Raw genomic sequence first — 26,211 nt, forward strand, 5'->3', positions numbered from 1 at the left:
TATATATAAATAAAAATAAATGTTAATATTTTCTGTCCACCTACGTTTTGGACCACCCTGTGTATATATATATATATATATATATATATATATATACATATATATATAGGGCTCAGAAGGAAAGGAGCACCATTCAACTTTTGCAACGCAAACTTGTGCGGAATTGATAGCGGATGCCATGTCACATTTGTAGTGCTTCTGAGGTGTCTAAACAGGGGAACTCCCCACAAGTGACCCCCATTTTGGAACTAGACCCCTCAAGGAATTTATCTAGATGTGTGGTGAGAACCTTGAAACCCCCAGGTGCTTCACAGAATCTTTCAATGTTGAGACATGAAAATAAAAATAAAACTATTTTTACCACACAAATGTTTCATTAACCCCCAAGTCTTTAATTTTTGCCAAGAGTAACAGGACAAAATGCACAGTACACAGTTCTTGTGCAATTTCTCCTGCGTACACTAATACCCCATATGTGATGGAAAACTACTGTTTGATACCATGACAGGGCTTGGAAGGGAAGGAGCACCATTTGGCTTTTTGAATGCAAAATTGCCAGGAATTATTAATGTATGAATGTTTCATTTGGAGAGCTCCTGATGTGCCTAAACCGTGGAGCTCCCCAACAAGTAGCCCATTTTGGAAACTGGACTCCTCAAGAAATTTATGTAGATGTTTGGTGAGCACCTTGAACTCTCAGGTACTTCAGAGACGTTTATAACAGTCAGCCTTGAAAATGAAAAAAATATTTTCCACAAAAATGTTGCTTTAAACCCAATTTTTTCATTTGTACTAGAGTAACAGAAGAAAAAGGACCATGTATTTAATGTGCAATTTCTTCTGAGTTCGCCAATACCTCATATGTATTTGAAAGCTAATTATAAGACATGGTATAAAGTGAAGAAGGGAAGGAGCGCCATATTTGAGTTCAGACTTAGTTGGAATGGTTTGGGGGTGCCATTTCACATTGGCAGAGCTCCTGACATGCCAAAACAGCAGAAATCTTCCATATTTGACCCCATAGTACAAACTGCAGGCTTGAATGAATTTATCTAGAGGTGCAGTGAGCAAAACTTTACATTGTTTAAATTTAGGATTTGCATGTTTTGTATGTGTATCTCTTCTTTTTTGAATTTCATTTATCTTATACTTTGGATTTACACTCCAATATACGGGTGGTGCACTCTTCATTGTTACTTTTCAACCTTCAAAATGGTTTCCCATCTTGTAAATTATGGCATAGTCCTTAGGATATACTATAAATATATGGTAGATGCAAGTTCTCTAGAGAAAAGCGATCTGGGAAGGTGGTTGGAATTTCTATATTTTTACACTTAATTTTTGTGTGCTTACATATTCTGCATATACTGAATGTGTGTGTGTGTGTGTGTGTGTGTATACTGTATATAGACATTGAAGAGTTGTATGGCTTCTATACCCTATATTATATTAAACACAGGAAAAAACTGGCCATACCAGAGTAGAGTATTACACCGGGGAGTCACTATTTAGTGACCCCTCGGTGGGTACATTCTTCAAATAACATGGAAAAACCGGAGAAGAAGAAGAACAAAACCAAGAAGAATGTAAGAGTGAAATATAAATATTTTTATTTTATTGTGATGCAAAAAATTCATAAAAACATCAAAGGTCAAATACAAGGGGAATGGGGTTAATATTCAGAAGAGAACTGCACAAAATAAGACAAAAAATAAGAAAGGGCCCCTCTCCCATGCAGTGCGACCCGCCGTGGTAGATGATGTGAAGAACGAAAACCAGAAACAAAGAGGCTGACAGGAAATCTTGATGAGGATTAAAAATTGTAATAAGAAGTCACATGAAAAGTGATATAAATTATTGCAAAATGGTGGATGTTATGGCATAATGCATGGATCAAAGATTAAATGTACCGTAATTCAGGAGAAAATTAAAACATTTATTTATTTAGCGGTTAAATGACCAATCCATGCACTAGGACATAAGTATGAAAGTATGAAGATTCAGAATGAAAAATTGTAGTCATTGGGAATGGAGAAAATGAGATAAGAAAGTAAGAGATGTATTAGATATGTGCAGCCACCACAGATCTATACATTTTGGGTGAATGTAGTAAGGCTAAAGGTATTGAAAAAAAGGCTAAAATTTGTATTACAAGAAAAAGGTCAGAAAATGAGTAAAGATTCTGATAATTACCTATTAATAGTAGGGGGTCGCAGAGAGCAGGAAACGATCGTTTCGCTGCAGGAGCACTTTTTCCAGGGGAGGTGTAAACATGTGGGGCAAAAATGTCTCTTTAAATAGTGCTGGCACATATGTGTTGTATCCTGGAATTGTGCACAGATACGGCGCACACGCAGATCTCGGAGGGGTGGGAAGTCACAAGCGCCGTCACTCAGGCGCACGCCTAGGAGATAGGGACGCGTCACTATGGCTCCCGGGCATGCGCACACGGTGACACAGGACATCCACGCCACCCGGCCGTCAGCAGGTCAGCGCGTGCGCACTAGTACAGACAAGGGATCTCCTCTTAGCCAGACGTGTAATTTTGCAATAATTTATATCACTTTTCATGTGACTTCTTATTACAATTTTTAATCCTCATCAAGATTACCTGTCAGCCTTTTTGTTTATGGTTTTCGTTCTTCACATCACCTACCACGGCGGGTCGCACTGCATGGGAGAGGGGCCCTTTCTCATTTTCTGTCTTATTTTGTGCACTTCTCTTCTGAATATTAACCCCATTCCCCTTGTATTTAACCTTTGATGTTTTTATGAATTTTTTGCATCACAATAAAATAAAAATATTTATATTTCACTCTTACATTCTTCTTGGTTTTACCCTATATTATATATTTACAATTACCTCAATTTATTATGCATTTATTATCAATGTTTGAAAGAATATTTTATTGCCATTCATAAATAGGATTTTTTTGGCATCATGTGACTATGTAATTTTAACTTCAATTTACACAAATGTTATATTCATTTATTTACAACATATGTGGGCGAGATAATGCTGGTTTAACCTGTGGATTGAACCCTCATCAGAAGTTAATATTAATGTCTTAATAATGTATTTTGCTTGTGGTCTAACGTTTTAATGCTGGATGCAAATAAAAGCACACACTTTCAACTTAATAGTTGTTGTTTATTAAAGAACAGCACCAATGATTGCATGAGCAAAATATCTATATGCATACATATATGAATATATGACCTGCAGGTTAGTAAATGAAAAGTAAAATACTAAATGGCACAATCTGGTATAATCATGTTGCTTAAGATAAATCTGTCTGGCCTGTATACCGGCCAAAGAGAAGAATACCCTGTGTTTTGTTGTGTTTTAGAACGAACAGGAAAGGATGGTCAACATTGAATTCCGTTTTGGTCATCAGGACTCTCTCTCGTATCACATCCGCCGCCTCAGTGCCGTCCTCTCCTATGTCTAAGTAAGCTTCGTAAATTGCTTCTGACATAGATAAACCCTTCTCCTCCGACATTCCTGAAAAATCAGCCACCTCTTCGTTGAATGCATCATTAATGCCAAGCGTTTTCAGAATGTCCTTTACATTATTGTTGCTTGATATTGTAAATTTAGGCAAACTCAACTTTACTTTGCTATTGGCCATCAGGCTTGGGTTGGTCCAGTTGACATAATTGTCACATGTCAGTTCCTTTTCAAGCTAAAAGTATAAAAATGAAGAACCCAATTAATATAAGAGACACTAAACCATTTATATAAAATTTAACCTGTTTTCGATATTACTTAACCCTCCGTCACATACAATAGGCCTGACAGGCACATCTCTTTTACTTTCATTTCTCCTTCCTCACCAGATTGTGAGGAAATCCCCTCCCTCCAGTTAGTCTCCGGTCTCTAGCAGCTTTGTGAAACCTCATACCACAGTTGGATTGCAGAGCTTCAGGAGGACAGATATAACTGCGCTAATCTCTCAGGCTCATTGTATGTGAACATGTCACACTCAATAAGGTTGGTATTTTATGGTTTTATTCATCACATGCTCTGCAAGTGTAATTTTTCTGGGGAAACTTCAGGATCTAATTCTGATTGAATATGTGTTTAATAGTACTTAAGGTACCTTAAAATTAAGTTTGTTTCCATAAAATTTTCTTTGTAGAGTTTTTTGACAGAGTCGAACTGGGGACTATTTGGTGGGAGTTTTGAAATGTTTGTATTTCAGAGTTATTAGTTTTATGTTAAGTAAATGGGGTTTTTTTGCACTTGATTATGTGTAGTCTCTTTTATTACATCCCTATGAAGGTCACTGATCACTTTTAGAGCACTGAAATTGCAAACATTAGATATTATAGGTATTTTTCTAGCCTGCGCCTGACAGTCAAATTGTATGTGAACTCGTTAGAACCGATATTGTATGTGACAGAGGGTTAACAGTAGAAATGCTAATAACCCCGCTATTACCTCAGATGGAAGTATGAGACCATAATACATTTATGGAATCTGGTCTCCTTTCCACCTGTTCTAGTCAAAAATAGTAATCGATCTCTGCACAGGGGAGATACAGTACATCCCATAACATTTTCCTAATGCCTGCTCCACTTATCATTTATGCAGGGGTCTGTCTATACATGGAGTAAAATCTTTGTTGACTCATCTTATGCCATTTTTAATACATGGTTGGATGACTCTTGTTTGATCTCTCATCCGTTAGCTAATTTCTCTATAGGCAGTTTGCATGTTGGAGGACGCTGTCATTGCACTACAATTAGCTGGGGTGTGTCACCCTCATTATTCTGGTACTGATGAACTATCCTAAGGATAGTCAATCAATATTAAAGTATTAGACAATTTGAGATGAGTGAACCCTTAGGCTCGAGGTTCAAGGTTCAGAAACCGAGCTTTTAAAACAAGGTTTGGGTTTGAGGTTCAAGCACGTGATGAGTAAAAAGTTCTCAAGTGAGCAGCACTGTGCTTGGCTATGAGTGATGCACAGCCCTGTGTGAGCTGCGTGTTTGAAAGGCTCATATTTGTTTTTAAATCAGCGTGATCAGGTGTAGTGCACACACATAAATAAAAAAAAAACACTGCCCACCCTGCCCAGGAACTGTTTTGCTTACGGGCCATTAGCAAAACACTTCCGGGGCAGGGTGGGCAGGGTTTATATATATATTTTTTATTTTGGAGGTTTTTTGTGTGTACACTACCTCTGATCACACTGATTTAACCACAAGTATTAGCCAATTAAACATTGCAAGCAGCTCACACAGGGCTGTGCATCACTCATACCCAAGCACAGCGCTGCTCACTTGAGAGCTTTTAACTCAACACTTGTTTGAACCTTAGGCTTGGGGATCAGAAATCGAGCTTCAAAGGCCTAAGGTTCGCTCATCTCTATAGACTATCCCTTTAATATCACCATTTTTTTAATCATTCTTGATACAGTTCAAAGAAAAAAGGCAGTTTAAGTCCCAACAGTGCTAATTTTCATACTGAAAAGAAAATTAAAACCAAGGCATATCTATCTTAGAAACTATGCTTTTGAAACAGACAACCTATAAGTGATATAATTTTTGCACTATTTTAGCATTTTTGAAGGCTTGATGAAAAGCATTTGTGTTTAATCATTTTGTAAGATTAGCAAATAAATAAATTTAGATTTTTTTTTCCACTTCTACAATAGCTGAGAGTTTTTCACATTCAGTACACCTGATTTGTCCCCTTAATTAAAGGGATAATTTTTGAGTGTTTTAAAAGTCTATCACTTCTTCATTTAGCAAAATACAAAACTCTTTATATTCCCAAAATGGGGATAATTGTTTCACCCAACCATGTGAAAATGCCATGGCTTTTTACATTTGCATGGCCTATCTATAAACAACCCAATGTCTACCAAAAAGGGATAATTTTTAGACTTTATAATTTTGAATAATACTTATACAATTTAAAGAAGAGGGGAGCCAGCACTGCTCATGAATGGCATGCAACAATGAAACAATAAAAAGTGTAAAATTCACAAATTCATTCCTACTGTAACAATTCAATGAGATTTTTTGCAAATTATTGATCAATGATTTGAGCCCCCCTGCCCCGTCACGGCAAATCTCATTGATCAATAATTTGCAAAAAATCTCATTGAATTGTTACAGTAGGAATGAATTTGTGAATTTTACACTTTTTATTGTTTCATTGTTGCATGCCATTCATGAGCAGTGCTGGCTCCCCTCTTCTTTGCGTTTACTGGTCGGTGGTTGACCGCCACCTTGCCGTGCACGCCCAGTGTGGTTTGCAAATTCCTTCTGTTGCCATCAAAATTCATGTTGGTGCCTGTTCACACACAGCCACCGCCCCCTGGTCCATAGGCATCATTATTTAAGCACCACCTGCCTGAGGCTGTTCCGCCCTTCATCCATGCTTGCTGGTCTGGCACTGTGAGGGCCAGTTCTGACATTGTGCTGGTGTGTGTGGTTCTGCAACACGCACTGGCACCTGGGCTGCCTTTATTCGCAGTTGTCAGTCCTTGCAGCATGGGAGCGGTTCTGACACTTCTCAGGTAAGTGGTGTTCTTATATGGTCCTGTTCAAGTCATTATATCAGACCTTATGGTACGATATTAATTTATAACATAGTGTAGGGACCCCCCTATAGAGATTTGCCATGACGGGGCAGGGGGGCTCAAATCATTGATCAATAATTTGCAAAAAATCTCATTGAATTGTTACAGTAGGAATGAATTTGTGAATTTTACACTTTTTATTGTTTCATTGTTGCATGCCATTCATGAGCAGTGCTGGCTCCCCTCTTCTTTGCGTTATACAATTTAAGTAGTCTTAAAAGTCTGATACTGCAGAGTTTTATTAATTATGCTGTGGGTTACCTCTGATTACCATCTGTTTTCTTCTGCCCATTTGGATATTAAAGAGAATCTGTCACCAGGAGTTTTTGCTACTTCATTTGAGAGCAGCATTAATAAGGGGCAGAAACTCTCATTCCAGCAATGTATCACTTAGCTTACTGGGTGGAGGAGTTGTGATAAAATTACAGTTCTCTGCTGCAGATGTAGCACTGCTCTGCATTCAGAGCTATGTATAACCCCGACTGATTGACAGCTTTCTATGTACACTGTATATTAACAGAAAGCTGCTAATCAGTGGTGGCAGTATCATTAGACAGAGCAGTTGATTAGGAGGAACGAAGCAGCCCATGCTGATAAAACTCTGCTTTTATTGAAACAACAGAACACAGCCTAGTAAGTTGACAAGTCGCTGGAATCATGGTCTGAGCCCCTGCATAATGTTGCTTTCAGATTACTTAGCAAAGACCTGCTGACAGATTCCCTTTAAAAAGGCTGTGTATGCATTACAGACCTCAAAACATGTTCAATTGACTTCAAACAGAACTCATTGTGTATATATATATTTGCCAGGCATGTACAGGTTTCGAATTTTGCAGTTCACTTGAATTTATTATACTCAAAACAATTTTTTGCGGACAATTCAGCAAAGCCGCCAAACAAACATTTCTAAACATCTAGTCATCTCTACTCAGACTGTTACGTAGCTTTTGGGGGCAATTATAGGTTTTGCATCGTTTGAGATTTTCAGTGAATCGATAAAAAAGGAATTCAATTTTTAAAAAAACAGTCTGAAAGATGGTGAATTCTAATTTTAAAGGATTTGATTATCTCTGTACATATATAAATGTGCAAAATTCTTATTCTGAATGTGTCAATTGACGCTCAAAATCAGGAGGTAAAAATTTTCACTATTAGGCAGTGCACATGTGGCGCCCCAGGACCTGGTCGCCACAACAGCATTGCCCTTCCAAAGGGTTAATGCTGAGCCTGGAGGTAATTGGGAGGTCCATTGGCCAGCAAGTTTAACACCCAACGCAGTTCTCCCTCCGGCCAGCAGGGGGAGCTCTGAACCTGGAATTCCAGGGAGCCTTCCTCAAGTCTGGCCTGGGGGAGGAAGTAGTGGTCAGTCTGTAGGGAGAAGTGGAAGGAAGCAGACGCAGAGTGAGCTGTCCTGCAGAACTGGGGCCTAGAGCTAGAGTAGCTTGGCCCAGGGAAGCAGGAGTAGCTGAGAGGCAGCGGAGAGACTCGGACATCGGAGTCTGTGGCCATCAGGGCTTAAGCATACTCCCTGGTAGCCGAATCCGAAGGGCAGGAGAGCTGCAAGCACCTGGCCCAAAAACATCCCAAAGGTACAGCTGCAGCATCAAGGCCCGGTGTGCACTCCAGCAGAGAAGCACCAGAGAGAGGGCCTGCGCAGCCTGCTACAGAGGGAAAGGGACGTACCATCAGTCCCAGCAGCAAAGAGGGACATTGCTGGATTCAGAGAAGCAGGGTCCTATCATAACAAAGAAAAGTACAGGAGTAGGCCTCATACTCAGCTGGCCAGAAAGATCACCCCAAGTACTTCCAGGCCGACCGGATCCCCATCACCACCTGTAACGATCTCCCAGGACTGGACTGTTTCCAAAGTAAAAGAGGAAAAGGTAAAGAGACTGTTGTTTGTGCCTGGTTCTTTCATTGCCTGTCAGCCCTGCACCGTGTTAGCCACACAACCCCATAGACTTTCATGAGCACTAACAGTGTCCCCGGGGCTCCGCTCCACCTGTGGGGAGCAGTACCACCATTGCTGCTATAACATCACCCCGGAGGCCTCACACAGCAGCGGCGGCTTAATAGCCGCAGACCACAGGTGGCGTCACGAACACAAACTTTATTCATCAAGCCACATATTCTACTGACACCCACCAGGGCCACGGAGCCGGGCCCAGCCACCACTGACTACCACCGGACTAGTCCAGCCCGGCACCGGGTGTCCCATAGCCCTGGGGTGGGCGAGTCAACTTTGGCGTCACGAACAGGATCTCGTGCCCGGCGCCCACCGGGTACTGTGCGCCTGAAGAATTGCGCTTAAAAGACTGTGTTACTGTGTGTTTCACTGTTTGAAAACTGCCGCCGCCATTAGCCCCGCTGAGCGCAGGAAGAAGGGGGGCGTGCCTGACAAAGAGCGCGAAGGGAGCGCGCCATCAGAGCAGAGCGCTGTTAACCCCGCGCGACCCAGAAGGGAATTTGAAAAGTGAACGGAGCCTGGTAAGGTTCACTAAGGGGGAGGAAGATGTCCGACTCAGAGGGAGGGCAGGTGGCTGCCATAGCCCGAGACGCCGCAGCACCAGCCGACGCAATCCCAGTCGCCGTCGCCCCAGCCCCCACTGTAGCGCCGGTAATGCCGATCACAATGCCGTACATCCCGGGAGCAGAATGGCTGCCGCAGTACTCCGGAGAGTCCCATACCTTGAGCGACTTCAGAGAAAGCCTGCACAGCTTGTTCCGGGTGTATCCGCTGACTGAGAGCCAGAAGGTGGGCATATTAATGGGGCAGCTAGCCGGCGCGGCCCAGCGTGAAGTGAAGTCCTGGCCTGATACAGATAAAGGGACAGTAACCCAGATACTGGCCAAGCTAAAGAGTACTTTTGACACCCGCACTGCAGCAGAAATAAAGATGAGATTCTTTGGGTGCAAACAACGGGCCACAGACAGAATAAGGGACTATGCCTTAAACTTGCAGGAGGCCCTGAAAGCAGTTAAACAGGTGGACCCAGAGAGTGTACGTGAAGAAGACAAACTCCTAACTGAGCAGTTCATAGAGGGGCTCCGGTCAGATGCCCACAGGACCCAGCTGCGTATCATGGTCCTGCAGAACCCTGCTCTGGACTTTGCAAAGTTTAAGGACCAGGCCATCCGGGTACTGAGAGAATCTACACCGAATGACCCAGTATCCCTCCGGCCTCTTGCTATCACGTACCCCGGGGTGGTGCCTGCAACACAAGCTGCTGCAGGGGCCGAGGCGCAGTCCCTGGAAAAGGATCCCACTGCAGAGCTCAGACAGCAGGTCCGGGAGCTGACCAAGACTGTAGCTGCCCTTGCCAAGACCGTGCAGTCTCTACAAGTGACCCCATCGCCTGCAAGAATCGAGTTGGCCTCTAGCCCAGATGACGTCCCATGGATGCGACAGAGGAGGATTCCGCCGACCCGAGGAAAAGACACAGACCGGTATGATTCAACGGGACAACCGATCTGCCACCGCTGCAGCCAGGCGGGCCACATTGCACGACACTGTCCTTTCAATGGGCCGAGCCTGGGGCCAGGAGCCGACCCCCAGGTGTAAGGAAGCCCGGCTCAACCCCCAGCCGCAGCAAGTATGTGGGAGGACGACCGGTCCTTCCTATTGTGCTGGATGGGATCCCTTTGAATGCTCTCCTGGATACGGGGTCCCAGGTAACAACCATCCCCTATAAACTGTACAAAAGATATTGGGCTGATTCAGACATTGACCATGGCCCAGATGATGATTTAACAATTGTGGCCAGTAATGGTCAGCCCTTGCCTCAAATTGGGTACAAAGAAGTAACCATTAAAGTGGGGCGGGTAGAATTGCCATGTCAGGGGATGATAATTGTAGATATTGATCGCAAAGAATCTGACCCACTGCTAACCATTGGTACAAATGTGATAGAAAATTGTATTGCCGAAGTGATAATTTTGTTGCAACAGGCGTCTGAAACTGCCAGCTCCGGGCAGCAGCGTGCCCTACAGAGGGAGATCCGAGCCCTGATGAGGAGGCAGCAGGTAGAGCTGGCCGGAGGAGAAATTGGCAGTGTGAGGGTAAGTGACCCCCTCCCCATTGCAATACCCCCAAGAAGTGAAATGTTGATATGGTGTCGGGCAGCAATAGGCCTCAAGGGTCAGGACTACCATGCCTTGGTAGAACCGGTGTATTCAGACAGTAGGCCTGGAGTCCTGATAGCCAGAGGGGTAGCAGACGTCCGCAAGGGGAGAGTGCCCGTCCGTGTCCTGAATTGTGGGGAGGAGGAAGCCAAATTGCCCCGGTACGCCACGGTAGCAAAACTGTACACTGTCAGCAACAATACCATCAAAGCAGTGGAACCCTTGATCCCGTCCGACCAGGCGGAAGACAATGGCTCCAAGGGGCAGCTAGAAGACTGGTGCCAAAAATTACATGTGGGCACCGACTCCACCCCCTCACACCAAAAGCATGGGGTTTACCGGGTGGTACAGGAGTACGAGCGGGTCTTCAGCAAACACCCCCTAGATTTTGGGCAGGTGAAAGGGGTTAAACATCAAATCCCCACGGGTGATCATCATCCCATTAAAGAGAGATACCGCCCTGTACCCCCCGCACAGTATCAGCGTGCCAAAGAAATGTTACGGGAAATGAAGGAGGCTGGGGTTATCAGAGATAGTTGTAGCCCCTGGGCAGCTCCACTAGTGCTCGTAAAGAAAAAAGATGGTACAATGAGAATGTGTGTAGATTACAGGCAAATTAACCGCATTACACATAAAGATGCTTATCCACTGCCCAGAATAGAGGAGTCACTAACAGCCTTAAAGTCAGCTAACTATTTCTCCACCTTGGATCTCACCAGTGGGTATTGGCAGGTTCCCGTGGCAGAGACGGACAAGGAGAAGACTGCATTCACGACACCAATGGGCCTCTGTGAGTTCAACTGTATGCCATTCGGGCTCTGTAACGCCCCAGGGACATTCCAAAGGTTGATGGAGTGCTGCTTGGGCCACCACAACTTTGAAACCGTGCTGTTGTACCTGGATGACGTCATAGTTTACTCCAAGACTTATGAAGACCACCTGAGGCACTTAGCAGAAGTGTTTGAGTCCTTGTCGAAATATGGCCTGAAGATAAAGCCGTCCAAATGTCACCTCTTGAAGCCAAAGGTACAGTACCTGGGTCATGTGGTCAGCGCAGAGGGTGTGGCACCTGATCCGGAGAAAGTCACCGTAATCAAGGACTGGCCAAGACCCACCACGGTAAAGGAGGTGCGGCAGTTCCTTGGGCTGGTGGGCTACTACCGAAGGTTCATTGATGGTTTCACCAAGATAGCAGCGCCCCTTCAAGATCTCCTGGTGGGCCAGCCAAAGCAGGCTAAGAAGCAGAGCCCTCCATTTGAATGGAGCAGCCAACTAGAAATATCCTTTGTCCGGCTGAAAGGGGCTCTCACGGGAGAAGAAATTCTGGCCTACCCTGACTACAGCCAGCCGTTTGTACTGTATACAGACGCCAGCAACGTGGGACTGGGAGCAGTTCTGTCCCAGGTGCAGGGAGGCAGAGAGAGGGTGATAGCGTACGCCAGTAGGAAGCTTCGGCCCACAGAAAGGAATCCAGAAAACTACAGTTCCTTCAAGCTGGAGTTCCTCGCTATTGTTTGGGCAGTGACTGAACGCTTCAAGCACTATCTGGCATCGGCCAAGTTCACCATCTTCACGGACAACAATCCGTTGACACACCTGGCAACAGCCAAGTTAGGTGCGTTGGAACAGCGATGGATGGCCCAGCTGTCTAACTTTGACTTTACCATCAAGTATCGGGCTGGCAAGAAGAATAACAATGCTGATGCGCTGTCCAGAATGCCTCACTTACCCGAGTCTGGAGAAGACCTGGATGAACTCGAAGAGATAGAGTTACCGGCTTTCCATCACCAAGGTGTTTCCCAGTGTGAGCATGCTGTAGGAGTGAAGCGCTCGAGCCAGCACGAGGTCTCGGTCAACCCATTACTCCACCATAATTGGGAAGAGACACAGAACGGTGACCCGGCCATGCGATTGGTCAAAGAAAAGCTAGCACAAGCTGAGACTCATCTTGGCCCAGATGCTCCAGAAGAAGCCCAGCAGTTGTGGAAGGAGAGGGGACGACTGTTCACCTATCAAGGCAAGCTCTGTAAGAGATATGTCAACTGGCGAACGAATGAACTCGTCTGGCAGATAGTGGTTCCGCAGAGGGATGCTCCAATGGACCTAGCAGCTTATCATGATAATGCAGGACACTTCGGGTGGAAGAAGTTGGAGACCCTACTCCGTGATCGGTTCTACTGGGTGCACATGAGGAAGACAGTCGAGAAGTGGTGCCGAGACTGTGGTCCGTGTAACCTGAGGTGGAAAGATGATGCCAGCCAGAGGTCTCCCCTACAGCCAATTGTCACGAAGCAGCCCCTGGAGTTGGTGGTCCTGGACCACGTGAAGTTAACACCAAGCCGGTCAGGCTATGTGTACGCCCTCACCATTGTGGACCATTACTCTCGTTTCCTGGTAGTAGTGCCAGTGAAGGACCAGACAGCCAGAACAGCAGCGAGAGCATTTCAGGCCTACTTTTGTCGACCTCATGGTTACCCTGAAAGGGTACTGACTGATCAGGGTCCTGCATTCGAGGCAGAAGTGTTCCAAGAGTTCTGTAACATGTACGGTTGTAAGAAAATCAGAACCACACCGTACCACCCCCAAACCAATGGATTGTGCGAAAAGATGAACCATGTGGTTATTGACATGCTCAAGACTCTACCTTTGGAAGCAAGAAACCAATGGCCAGAAAAATTACCAGATCTGGTAGACTTGTACAACCATATCCCGGTAAATTCGACCAACTGCAGCCCTGCTTACCTGATGCGAGCCAGACCTGGCAAGTTACCTGTAGACTTTGAGATGGGGACTGTGTCACCTGAGGCGGTTCAGGAAATAGAGGATTGGGATACAGAGCGGCAGCAGCGGTACTGTAAGGTCCAGGAATGCGTAGAGAGGAGCCTGTCTCAAGCAAGAACGAGACAAGAGCAGCATTACAATCAAACAGCCCCAGCAACTCCCTTAGCACCTGGAGAACAAGTCCTCAAGAAGAAGCGGAGGACGCATAAATTGGATGATCAGTGGGAAAACGAGCCCTACACCATTATCCCCTCCAACTTTGACAATAGTAAGGTATGCCTCATAAGCAGGGATGAAGGCAAGACCTATCAAGCAGTTTCTCGGGACCGCCTGAAAGCGTGCCCTGAATGGTGCAGAACCCAAAAAGAAGTAGAAGAAGTACAAGAAAGTCCCCAAAGTCAAGAAAAAGAGGAAGAGATGATCCAAACAATCCTTGGAAAATTCCCCAAAACTTGGACCCGAATAAACAATGCCATAGTGGTACCAGTCTTGACGTTCCCGCAGTTGGTCGAGCCAGAAACAGAAGAGGTTCCAGATCCACCTAAAGAACCGGCCGCTCCAACATGAGGTGACACGCCAGCAGTGGAACAGGAGGTTCAACCCCCTGCCAGTGGTGAACCTGCCGTACCCTTGGCGAATCTGAGATCCCGTAGGCAACCGACATGTATCCCTGTCAGGGTTAGGCCTACCAATCACAGGGGGGGGGCAGACACTCTAAGTAGTCAGGGACAAACCCCAGAGCTACGCCGGTCCCAACGTAGCACTCGAGGACAGCCCCCTCCAAGGTATAGAACATAGAAAGTAAAATACCTAACAGAATGTAAATAGTTATGTTAAATGTCTGTAATGTTGTGTATAAAATGCTTTTTTGTCTTAGGCGATTAAGTAAATGGACAATTGGGCCACCTAAATTGTTCATAGTTAGCACCCGTGTGCTCAACACCCCTGAAGAAAAACCCGTCCGGCGTGCATAGAGTGGGGTCATCAATGCTCTGACGCACGCCCAGAGCCTACGTTGGGGGTTTGATCGCGGCGGGTCCCCCATGGAGCAGTGTAATGGACACCCGGCAGGGAGCCACACTGGACTCTTATAGTACTGTTTAAGTTTGTAACGTTTAAGTAATGCGCCTCCCATAATGGGATGAGATGTTGTAACATGTTGTGTTTGTTTTCACAGTCCGGGAGTACTGAATTTAACTAAGGGGGAGTGTGGCGCCCCAGGATCTGGTCGCCACAACAGCATTGCCCTTCCAAAGGGTTAATGCTGAGCCTGGAGGTAATTGGGAGGTCCATTGGCCAGCAAGTTTAACACCCAACGCAGTTCTCCCTCCGGCCAGCAGGGGGAGCTCTGAACCTGGAATTCCAGGGAGCCTTCCTCAAGTCTGGCCTGGGGGAGGAAGTAGTGGTCAGTCTGTAGGGAGAAGTGGAAGGAAGCAGACGCAGAGTGAGCTGTCCTGCAGAACTGGGGCCTAGAGCTAGAGTAGCTTGGCCCAGGGAAGCAGGAGTAGCTGAGAGGCAGCAGAGAGACTCGGACATCGGAGTCTGTGGCCACGAGGGCTTAAGCATACTCCCTGGTAGCCGAATCCGAAGGGCAGGAGAGCTGCAAGCACCTGGCCCAAAAACATCCCAAAGGTACAGCTGCAGCATCAAGGCCCGGTGTGGACTCCAGCAGAGAAGCACCAGAGAGAGGGCCTGCGCAGCCTGCTACAGAGGGAAAGGGACGTACCATCAGTCCCAGCAGCAAAGAGGGACATTGCTGGATTCAGAGAAGCAGGGTCCTATCATAACAAAGAAAAGTACAGGAGTAGGCCTCATACTCAGCTGGCCAGAAAGATCACCCCAAGTACTTCCAGGCCGACCGGATCCCCATCACCACCTGTAACGGTCTCCCAGGACTGGACTGTTTCCAAAGTAAAAGAGGAAAAGGTAAAGAGACTGTTGTTTGTGCCTGGTTCTTTCATTGCCTGTCGGCCCTGCACCGTGTTAGCCACACAACCCCATAGACTTTCACGAGCACTAACAGTGTCCCCGGGGCTCCGCTCCACCTGTGGGGAGCAGTACCACCATTGCTGCTATAACATCACCCCGGAGGCCTCACACAGCAGCGGCGGCTTAATAGCCGCAGACCACAGGTGGCGTCACGAACACAAACTTTATTCATGAAGCCACATATTCTACTGACACCCACCAGGGCAACGGAGCCGGGCCCAGCCACCACTGACTACCACCGGACTAGTCCAGCCCGGCACCGGGTGTCCCATAGCCCTGGGGTGGGCGAGTCACACACAGAGTGTTTTAATTGTTTTTTTAATGTATTTTTTAGTGCAGTTTTTTCACAAAACTGAAAGCTTATCCTTAGGCTATGTGCCCACGCTGCGGAAAATGCGCGGATTTTGACGCGGATTTCTCGCGGAAAAGCCGCAGATTTCCCGAAAATCTGCAGCTCAGGCACTTCCCAGCCATTTCTATGGCATTTTGGAAATGCTGTGCCCACGCTGCGGATTTTTCCGCAGCGGATTTCGTGCGGATTTTGATCCGGAAAAAACTGCAACATGTCAATTATTGTTGCGGATTTTCATCCGGATTTTGGCTTTAGGCTATGTGCCCACGCTGCGGATTTTGCGCGGATTTTGCCGCGGATTTGCCGCGGATTTACCGCGGATTTTCCGAAAATCTGCAGCAGCGGCACTTCCAAGCCATTTCAATGGCATTTTGGAAATGCTGTGTCCATGCTGCGGATTTTTCCGCGGCGGATTTGCCGCGAATTTTGATCCGGAAAAATCTGCAGCATGTCAATTATTGTTGTGGATTTTGGTGCGGATTTTGGGTATAGAATGGGGGAAAAAAAAAAAATCCGCATCAAAATCCGCGGCAAATTCGCGGTAAATCCGCGGTAAATCCGCAGCAAATCCGCGGCAAAAATAAGGTGCGGATTTGCCGCGAAAGTCGCGGATTTTCATGAACAAAAATCCGCAGGTACATTCTACCGTCGACACATAGCCTTTTAAAATTGGGAAAAAAAAAAATCTGCACCAAAATCCGCATCAAATCCGCAGCAATTCCGCGGTAAATCCGCGGCAAATCCGCACCTTTGAAAAGGTGCAGATTTTGCGGGAAAGCTGCGGATTTTGATGCATAAAAATCCGCAGCTACATTCTCCCGTGGACACATAGCCTTATGCTAGCAAAGTCAATGAGAAACCTGAAGTGTAGTGCACATGTTCAGTTTTTTTCCATGCAGATTTTGAGCAGAATAAACCTGCAGCATGTCAATTTTTCAGGATTTTTTAAGTGTTTTTCACCATTGAAAACAATGAAAAATGCATGGAAACATTTCAGCTAGAATTACCCTTCTTTAGTGACTGCTTTCTATCTGAAAATTCTGGTATACTTGTCTTCACTTAGGTTGTCTCCTCCGACAAAAGAAGATCCTCTGTAGTGAAATCGCATTGACTGTACCACCACATTTCTCCATAGGGGGAAAACAGAAACTCCTATCACTGATAATGATGATGACTGTGCAGCTTCTGTCACACAATTAGATTGGTGATCACAGTACAGTCCTCCTGACATTATACTCATAATAGGTTTGCTTTTAGAAGGAAGGATAATCACGGTGTCATCCCAGCAGAGGGTACATGTTCTATCTGGTCTTATAATGCTATGCTGTTGCATTATGTGATTTACAGCAGAGCATAGAGGAATAAAATGCAGGATAGGTTAGGAATCAAAATCAGGTCTTAAGGAAAGAAATCAGGAGGCTGATCTACTTGGAAGTAAGTACACTAGATATAAGAGAAATTCAGTGTGTGACAGACAATCTGGTGGAAGGAGCAGTTGTAGAAAAAATGGCAGTGGTTCTTAGCAGCGGGTAAAACTGAGCTTGGAAAAGTAGGAAAGAAAAATTGCATTATATCAAAATACTACCCTTTAGATTTCCATATACCAGGGAAGGTCAGAACAATAAATAGGAACCATTGCATAATTAATGTAGGTTAAGGTTATGTGAAGATATGAAAGATGAAGTGTAATTTCTGAAATCAGATACATCATCTATTTCTATTATACATGAAATCATCAGATAACTACTAAATATATTTTACTTTCAAAATAATAAGGAGTAAAGCGAACAATCACTATAAATGCAGTTTATAATAAGTCAATTTTTGGACTTTACTATATTTCCCATCTTAATACTATATAATAATAATACCTATATCATGCCATTACCTTTTTTAGTCCAGTAGAGTCATCTTCAAAGCATTTTGGCATTATAATGAGCATACTCATTTGCTTGCCTGTAAATGGGATATCCAGGATCATCAGATTCTGTTCTTTCACGGTCCTAATGCCAAGTGGTGCGTCTAGCTGCATCATTTGAACTGGTTTCGTTTCAGTCTAAATCAAAGAAGTGACATGTTTGTTTTTGTATTATTATTCTTATTAATAATACAATCATTATTGTAATTTTGTAATATTGTACATATTGTAATATTATTGTAATATTGTATTTAATTGTATTGTAATAATATTGTAATATTGTATTGTATTGTATTGTAATATTGTATTGTATTGTAATATTGTAATCCTTAGATTACAATAGTGTTTTCAGTATTCTGACCTTCTGAACCAATCTAAACTGCTGTGGATGGCTAGCTATGATATGGAAGGGCTCCTCCTTCATGCCATCTCCCACTAGACTAAGGGCGGCTTTGCATGTTGCAACATCGCATGTGCGATGTCGGTGGGGTCAAATCGAAAGTGACGCACATCCGGCGTCACTTTCGACATTGTTGTGTGTAAATCCTAGATGATACGATTAACGAGCGCAAAAGCGTCGTTATCGTATCATCGGTGCAGGCTCTGACTTTTTCATAATTACGCTGCCGCGACAGGTACGATGCTGTTCCTCGTTCCTGTGGCAGCACACATTGCTGAGTGTAAAGCCGCAGGAGCAAGGAACATCTCCTTACCTGCCGCCGGCGGCTATACGGAAGGAAGGAGGTGGGCGGGATGTTTACATCCTGCTCATCTCCGCCCCTCCGCCGCTATTGGCCACCTGCCGTGTGACGTGGCTATGACGCCGCACGACCCGCCCCCTTATGAAGGAGGCGGGTCGCCGGCCAGAGCGACGGTCGCAGGGCAGGTAAGTGAATGTGAAGCTGGCGTAGCGATAATTTTCGCTACGCCAGCTATCACAAGATATCGTACCTGCGACGGGGGCGGGGACTATCGCGTGCGACATCGCAGCATCGGCTTGCGATGACGCAACGTGCAAAGCCCACCTAAAGCTGGTCATAGACATGACATTGCTATCAGACGCATATACATTCAGGCAGTCCCTGACGATTCCCCCATACATATGACCACTCAGCTTGGCCGGGACAGATGTCATAAAGAAGACTTTTAGAAGATGGCAAAGTAAAAAAACAACTGGAATACAGTGACGCCTACTGGTATCATACTCAAATGGATTTTCTGAGATTAATAGAAAAATATGACAAATTCAGTAAACAGCATAACAAGCATAAACAACATAACACTATAAGGCCTGTTTCACACGTCAGTGAAAAACAGATGTTTTTCACTGAAGTGTTAAAAACGCATATGTCCTTCCGTGTGCTGTTATTCATGGCACATGTGGGTTGTCCATGTGCAATTTGTGATCTATAGGCTACTTTACACACTGCGATATCGGTCCCGATATAGCCAGCATGCGTACCCGCCCCCATCTGTTGCGCGACACGGGCAAATCGCTGCCCGTGCCGCACAACATCGCCCAGAGCCATCACACATACTTACCTGTCCGGCGACGTCGCTGTGACCGGCGAATCGCCTCCTTTCTAGGGGGACGGTCCGTGCGGCGTCACAGCGACGTCACTGAAACGTCACTGAACCGCCGCCCAATAGCAGCGGAGGGGCGGAGATGAGCGGGACGTAACATCCCGCCCACCTCCTTCCTTCCGCATTGCGGCCGGGAGGCAGGTAAGGGGAGCTTCCTCGTTCCTGCGGTGTCACACGCAGCGATGTGTGCTGCCGCAGGAACGAGGAACAACTTCGTTACTGCTGCAGTAACGATTTTTAAGAATGGACCCCCATGTCACCGATTAGCGATTTTGCACGTTTTTGCAACGATGCAAAATCGCTTATCGGTGTCACACGCAACGGCATCGCTAATGCGGCCGGATGTGCGTCACAAATTCCGTAACCCCAACGACTCCGCATTAGCGATGTCACAGCATGTAAAGCCCCCATAACTCCGTCATCTGTGATTGCACATAGAGATAAACTCACTTGTCCCCGCAACTGCTGTCCGTGGTGCTGAACTCTTCTGCTCTGCTGTGTTTCCGCCTCCGCTGCAGCTACTTCCTGGTCGGCTGTGCCTGCATACATTAATATGCATGCCAGTAATTAGCCAGCTCTGAAGCAGCAGCCAGCAGAGGCCAAAGACAAGTAACGCCGGAGAAGGTTAGTATAACATGCTTTTTATTTTCAGTGTCCGTGGTTTCTGGTACGTGTTTCACGGACCACACCATAATGTGGTCCGTAGGACATCAGTGATGCCTGAAAAAAATGGACATGTAGCACACGGACACGCATGTACGCCGCATGGAGACACGGTCAGTGAAAAATCACTGATGTGTGCGCAGATCCATTGATATTAATGGGTCTACATATGTTAGTGATTCTGGCACGTATAAAAACTAGTACATATGTAACAGAATCACTGACATGTGAAACAGGCCTAAGGCCCGTTTCACACGTCAGTGAAAAACACTGACGTTTTTCACTGGCGTGTAAAACACGCACATGTCTCTCCGTGTGCCGTGAATCACGGCACACGTGGGTTGTCTAAGTGCAATCCGGGCTCCGTTCTCCGTGGCCCGTGATTGCACTTAGAGATTAACTCACCTGTGCCCGCTCCCGCTCTCTATGGTGCTGATCGCTCCCGTGGTGCAGCATCCGTCCGGCGCTGACCCCCGCAGCAGCTGCTTCCGGGTCGGCTGTGTCGTGCATCATGAATATGCGCGACAGTAATGAGCCGGCTCAGAAGCAGCAGGGAGAACAGGCTGCAGAGAGCGTTGCTGGAACCGGGTGAGTTAAAATGCTTTTCATTTTAGAAGCACGTTTTTTTCTGGCATGTGTCTCACGAATCACACCACTGCATGGTCCGTGGGACATCAGTGATGCCAGAAAAAAATGGACATGTCTCCGAGCGGCAATCACGGACATGCGGGTATGCCGCACGGAGACACGTGCAGTGAAAAATCACTGATGTGTGAGCAGACCCATTCATTATAATGGGTCTGCGTATGTCAGTGATTCTGGTACGTTTAAAAAAAAGCACAAACGTACCAGAATCACTGACGTGTGAAAGGGGCCTAAGACAGCGATTTCTTGCCTAACAAATGTTCTGTCTCTTTGTTGCCATCTATTTAGAGCTCTCAGCTTGTCTCTATAAGGCTATGTTCATATGTCCATTAGAACGGATGCAGCAGTTTTTAAATAATTGATTTTTGCAGGATTGGACTCTATGGAAAACAGGGCCGTTAACTGATTGCTATTTATATTCCATTTGATACTGATCCAGTAAGCATAAAATGGATGCTTTATAATCCCCCTTCACACGTCAGTGATTCGGGTACGTATGTTGCAGTTTTTATAAGTACCAGAATCACGGACATACACAGACCCATTAAAATCAAAGGTCTGCGCACACATCAGTGATTTCTCACTGACCGTGTTTCCGTGCGATGCACACGTGTCCGAGTGTTCTGCACGAAAACAAGTCTGATTTTTTTCTGGCATCACTGATGTCCCACGAGCCACGCTATGGTGTGATCAGTGATACATGTAGTAGAAAAATCATGTACATTTTAAAATAAAAAGCTTTTTAAACTCACCATCTCCAGTGATGCTGTCTTTAGCTGCTGCTATTTTCTGCTTCCAGGCCAGCTAATTATACTCATGCATAGTCACTGCACAGCCGACCTGAAAGTAGCTGCAGAGGGGAGACAGCAGCAGCTGAACACAACATCGTGGGAGACTTTAGCACCATGGACAGCAGGAGCATGGACAGGTGAGTATAAGTGCCTGATCGCCATGTATTATCACGGATAGCACACGGAGATCGCACGTGTGCCAAAATCACAGCACATGGAGGGACATATGCACCTTTATCACGTCAGTGAAAAATGTGTGTGTTTTTAATTGATGTGTGAAAAAGGCCTAAATGAAAGAAAAACGGATGTGTAATTATTAGCAATCAGTTAGCACATCTGTTTTCCGTAGACTCTCATGTTAAAAAAACGGATCCTGCAAAATTAATTTTTTCAACATGGACAAAGTTGTGTCTGCACAATTTTTTTGCTATAGGATTGCTGCTGCATCCATTCTATCAGATTATTACTGGACATGTGAACTCAGACTTTAGTGACGCTCCAGTGATCCCATCAGCAAACTGACCTGGTCAGGATCGCTGGTGCGTCGCTACATGGTCGCTGGTGAGCTGTCAATCAGGCAGATCTCACCAGCGACCAGTGACCAGCCCCCAGCCACCAGTGATGCGTGGAAGCGATGCTGTGCTTGGTAACTCAGGTAAATATTGGGTAACCAAGCAAAGCACTTTGCTTGGTTACCCGATATTTATCTTGGTTACCAGCGCACACCGCTTAGCGCTGGCTCCCTACATGCCTAGCCAGAGTACACATCGGGTTAATAAGCAAACCACTTTGCTTATTAACCCGATGTGTACTCCGGCTACGTGTGCAGGGAGCAGGGAGCCGGCACTGGCAGCCTGAGAGCGCCGGAAGCTAGTAATCAAGTTAAATATCGGGTAACCAAGCAAAGCACTTCACTTGGTTACCCGATATTTACCTTGGTTACAGCTTACCGCAGGCTGCCAGAAGCCGGCTCCCTGCTCTCTGCACATTCAAATCGTTGCTCTCTCACTGTCAAACACAGCGATGTGTGTTTCACAGCGGGAGAGCAACGTCCAAAAAATGAACCAGCACTGTGTGTAACGAGCAGCGATTTCACAGCAGGGGCCAGATCGCTGCTCAGTGTCACACACAGCGAGATCGCTAATGAGGTCACTGGTGCATCACAAAAACCGTGAGCAGCGATCTCGCTATGTGAGAAGTACCTCTTAGCCTTACTTCACTGCAGGGGTCCTGAAAATCACTGAACTCAGCAGTAACACTGAAACAGGTGCCATGAATCTGCTGCGGCCAATTGTTAGTCTTAAGTCTATGCCAATAGAGACTTTGTGACTTCTAGCACACTATCTTTATTGGTCCATATTAGTGAATGAGCTCTTAGGGAGAATAAAAATTAGCAACCTGCCTTTAGAAGCATTTCTCCATTTTACCTTTACTATTATGTCATATGAACATGTCAATATTGTTGGCTCACTGAAGTATAGCTCCAGTCAAATTCTGAAAATATGAATGCACCCATTACACAACTTTGTATAGTCTTCCTAATCAAAACCTTGGACTCAATTCAAGAAACAATGGTGACTTACAGTTCTTTAAAACAGGACATTTGTCTGTAAATTGATGTGTTTGTAATTTTTTAAAGCTGGGGAAACTTGTACAAATTATTATGAATGTAGTTATTATAATTTTTTCACAGTTTGCAGAAAATGCAGATATATTTTTATATCCGAATAGTGGGCAGTACACATAGATTACTTAAATCGTAAAGCACCACTGCAGCATTGTTTTTTTAATCTAAGGTCCCTGTCCCTACTTTTACACTCACCGTCCGGCGTTTTTATTGGTGCTACTTCGGTCCCACGGCACCATCTTTTGACAGCAACTTTTGACTGGTTGGAAGTCAGAAGTTACATCACAAGCTCTCAATGGAGCAAGAACGAGGCCAGAACGAGGCACTTATAGACTTGGATAGAAGAGTGACCTCTGGCCCGCTCCATGAAACACTACAGAGATCTGGCCAAACTAGAGGAGATCGAAGGGAGTGGGGGTGATAGTAGATGAAGACGCCGGAGGGTGAGTTTAAGAATGGAACTTAGATTAAAAGCACCACTTCAGCAGTAAGATAAAATAAACAAAATGCTGGAGTGGTGCTAAAATGGTTTATTATGCTTTTCCAAGTGTGACAGTAAAAAATGTTGTCTGTCAGTGGTTTCTGTCCATAAAAATGAAAAAGAAAAAACAAAAGAACAAGTTGGTGACCATAATATGAGGTAGGTTGCATCCAACTTTCATTAAAGTCTGTGGTTGTGACCTGTGACCAATAATTCATAGCCTAACACAATGGTCATAATTCTATCTATCATGGTGGGTCAGAAGTCACAATATGAAAGTATTGACAATATACACGATTTACAAAAGGTTAGGGACACTTGATTTTGGGTAAAAAATTAGGATGATCCTAAAATGCACTTTGACCTTTTCAGGTGAACATAGTGTGACCTTCTGTAAATGTTTGAGTGAACATGTCCAACTGTTCAATGTTTCAGTCCTTTTTGCACAACTTGCTGTTCTCTAACAAGGAGCTTAATTGCAAAATGTGCAATTGGTGTTTGATCTATGAATCACACAATAAATTTCACGGTTCAATTAGAATTGGTATTTAAACAGTCCTCCTCATCTTGCTGTTCCCATATTGATATAATGAGACCAAAACAACACCTAACAATTGATCAACAGCACCTAACTATTGTGAGATATCAAACAGGATGTTCTCAGATGGAAGTGGTCACTGAGTGTCATACAGTATCATCAGTAGGTTGCAACAGAGATACAGAGAAACTTAAAGAGTCAAAGAAATGCATTGAACTTGAAGTCCTTTGAAGTCAAACCATTCAAAACTGCTTACATCATCGTGGTCTGTGTGCTAGACATGCAAGGGTACCTGGCCACACCAATAGGCACAGACATAATTTACGTTGGATGAGAGAACGATGTTGGAGACGTTATGGAGACCGCTATGCATCAGCCACAGATGAGCCTTTGGTGGTTGTGTTTTAGAGTGAGCAGGTGTGTCTAGTCAATACCAGACTGCCTACACTTTGTGAATGGTACAGTGACAAGTCTCTACTTCCTGAATAACATCATTAATCCAGTCATTGTGCCTCTGTATGAACAAGTCAGGCCTAATTAAATCTTCTTGGATGACAATTCTTCAGCTCATTAAGGTCTCATCATAAGGGAATGGATGCTAGAGATAAGGGTACGTCAAATGGAGTGGCCCGCACTTTCTTCAGATCTGATTCCCATAGATGCAGGATCACTTGACTCACTATGTGGAGGCTCATATTTCTGTACTCCATAACCTGAATGAACCTCAAGAGTGGGATGCCATGCCTCAGAAGGCAATAACTCAACTTTTGAACAGCATAAGACATTGTCAAGCTGTAATTGATGCTCAAGGCCACATGACAAGTTATTGAAACATTGACCTTTTGGGGGGTATATCTACCACTGTTGGTTGGTCAGCCTAGACATCAGACAATGAAGTAAACCACTAGAAAGAGTGCAAAGAGGAGCTGCTACCGTTGATATGTTTATATCCACATTTCAGCTGAGAGCAGAACTGGATATGGTAACTTATTCCTGAATGTAAAAAAAGTGTTTTCATTTGCTGTAAACAAACAATGGTGTGAGGGACTTAAACACAAGTCAATTTGAAATTTGTGTAACTTTCAATCATACAATAAGAAAGATGCTGGAGAAGACAAAAGGCGCAGATGGTGTAATTTCAATGAACAAATCACACAAATAAAAAACAAGTTTGTTGAAAAAAAACTATCCTAACAAACTTCTAAAAAGAGCACTATTCACTACCAAGACCACTACAAAATGTTCTATTACAGCCTTCCAAGAAAATAAATAAAGTTAACAATCATTTTGAATCCAATTTTATTACAAGATTTTCAGCAAATATTGATAGAAATAGACATATATTGGATAAACATTGGCACATTCTTTTATGTGATCCATTTTTAAAAAAAGATCTTTCACACAAACCCGGCATTACCTTCAGGAGAGCACCAACTTGGAGAAATCTGGTGGCTCCTAGCAGAATAGGAGATCCCAACCAGCTAAAAAAGGACAAATCCCAATCAAACATCCCGGGGTCTTTCAAATGTTTCACCACCAAATGCCTCTACTGTAAATCTATTTGTCATAACAGATCCCATTTTCAATCCTCTACAGATGACAAGACTATATTTCCTATTAAAGATCATCTAACTTGTCAATCCAATTTTGTGGTGTATGTAATTGAATGCCCCTGCAAAAAACAATACATAGGGAGAACAATACAAGCCCTCCACAAAAGAATTAACTTTCATCGTTACAATATATTGAAAGGATATTTACTTCAAGGCCTTTCCAAACATATGACCATATACTACAATAAAAATCCATGGGATCTCAGTATTACCCCTATTGACCAAATCCCTAATAATAATCCTAACAAACTCGAATTACTCATCAGAAAAGAAACCTATTGGATTTATAAATTAAATACGCTCAAACCACAGGGTCACTCTCAATTAAATTGCGGATTTATTTTATTAATGGATTTTATACATTTTTCTAGCATGATTTTATATTATTTTAATAATTAATTTTTCTTCGGTTTTCATCCACATATTATATTGTTTGCAAGTTTTATTGATACTCTTGTAACTTATTATTATTGTATATTATAACTTATTATTTTAACTATGCTACTAAATA

General features: G+C 44.5%; 1 protein-coding gene across 1 annotated transcript in view; it reads right to left on the bottom strand.

The window, feature by feature from the left end:
• Positions 1 to 3,130: 3,130 nt before the first annotated feature.
• The window catches only part of SERPINB5 (serpin family B member 5), a 115,276-nt gene continuing 92,195 nt past the window's right edge, over positions 3,131 to 26,211 (bottom strand). Inside the window, exons 6-7 of the mRNA XM_075316496.1 lie at positions 17,729 to 17,896; positions 3,131 to 3,686 (exon numbers count right to left, since the gene is read on the bottom strand). Of these exons, the coding sequence (XP_075172611.1) occupies positions 3,282 to 3,686; positions 17,729 to 17,896 (573 nt within the window). The 3' untranslated portion in view covers positions 3,131 to 3,281. The remainder of the gene's footprint in view (positions 3,687 to 17,728; positions 17,897 to 26,211) is intronic.

This window comes from Anomaloglossus baeobatrachus, chromosome 6 (assembly GCF_048569485.1).
Source record: "Anomaloglossus baeobatrachus isolate aAnoBae1 chromosome 6, aAnoBae1.hap1, whole genome shotgun sequence".
NCBI classification, from domain to species: Eukaryota; Metazoa; Chordata; class Amphibia; order Anura; family Aromobatidae; genus Anomaloglossus; species Anomaloglossus baeobatrachus.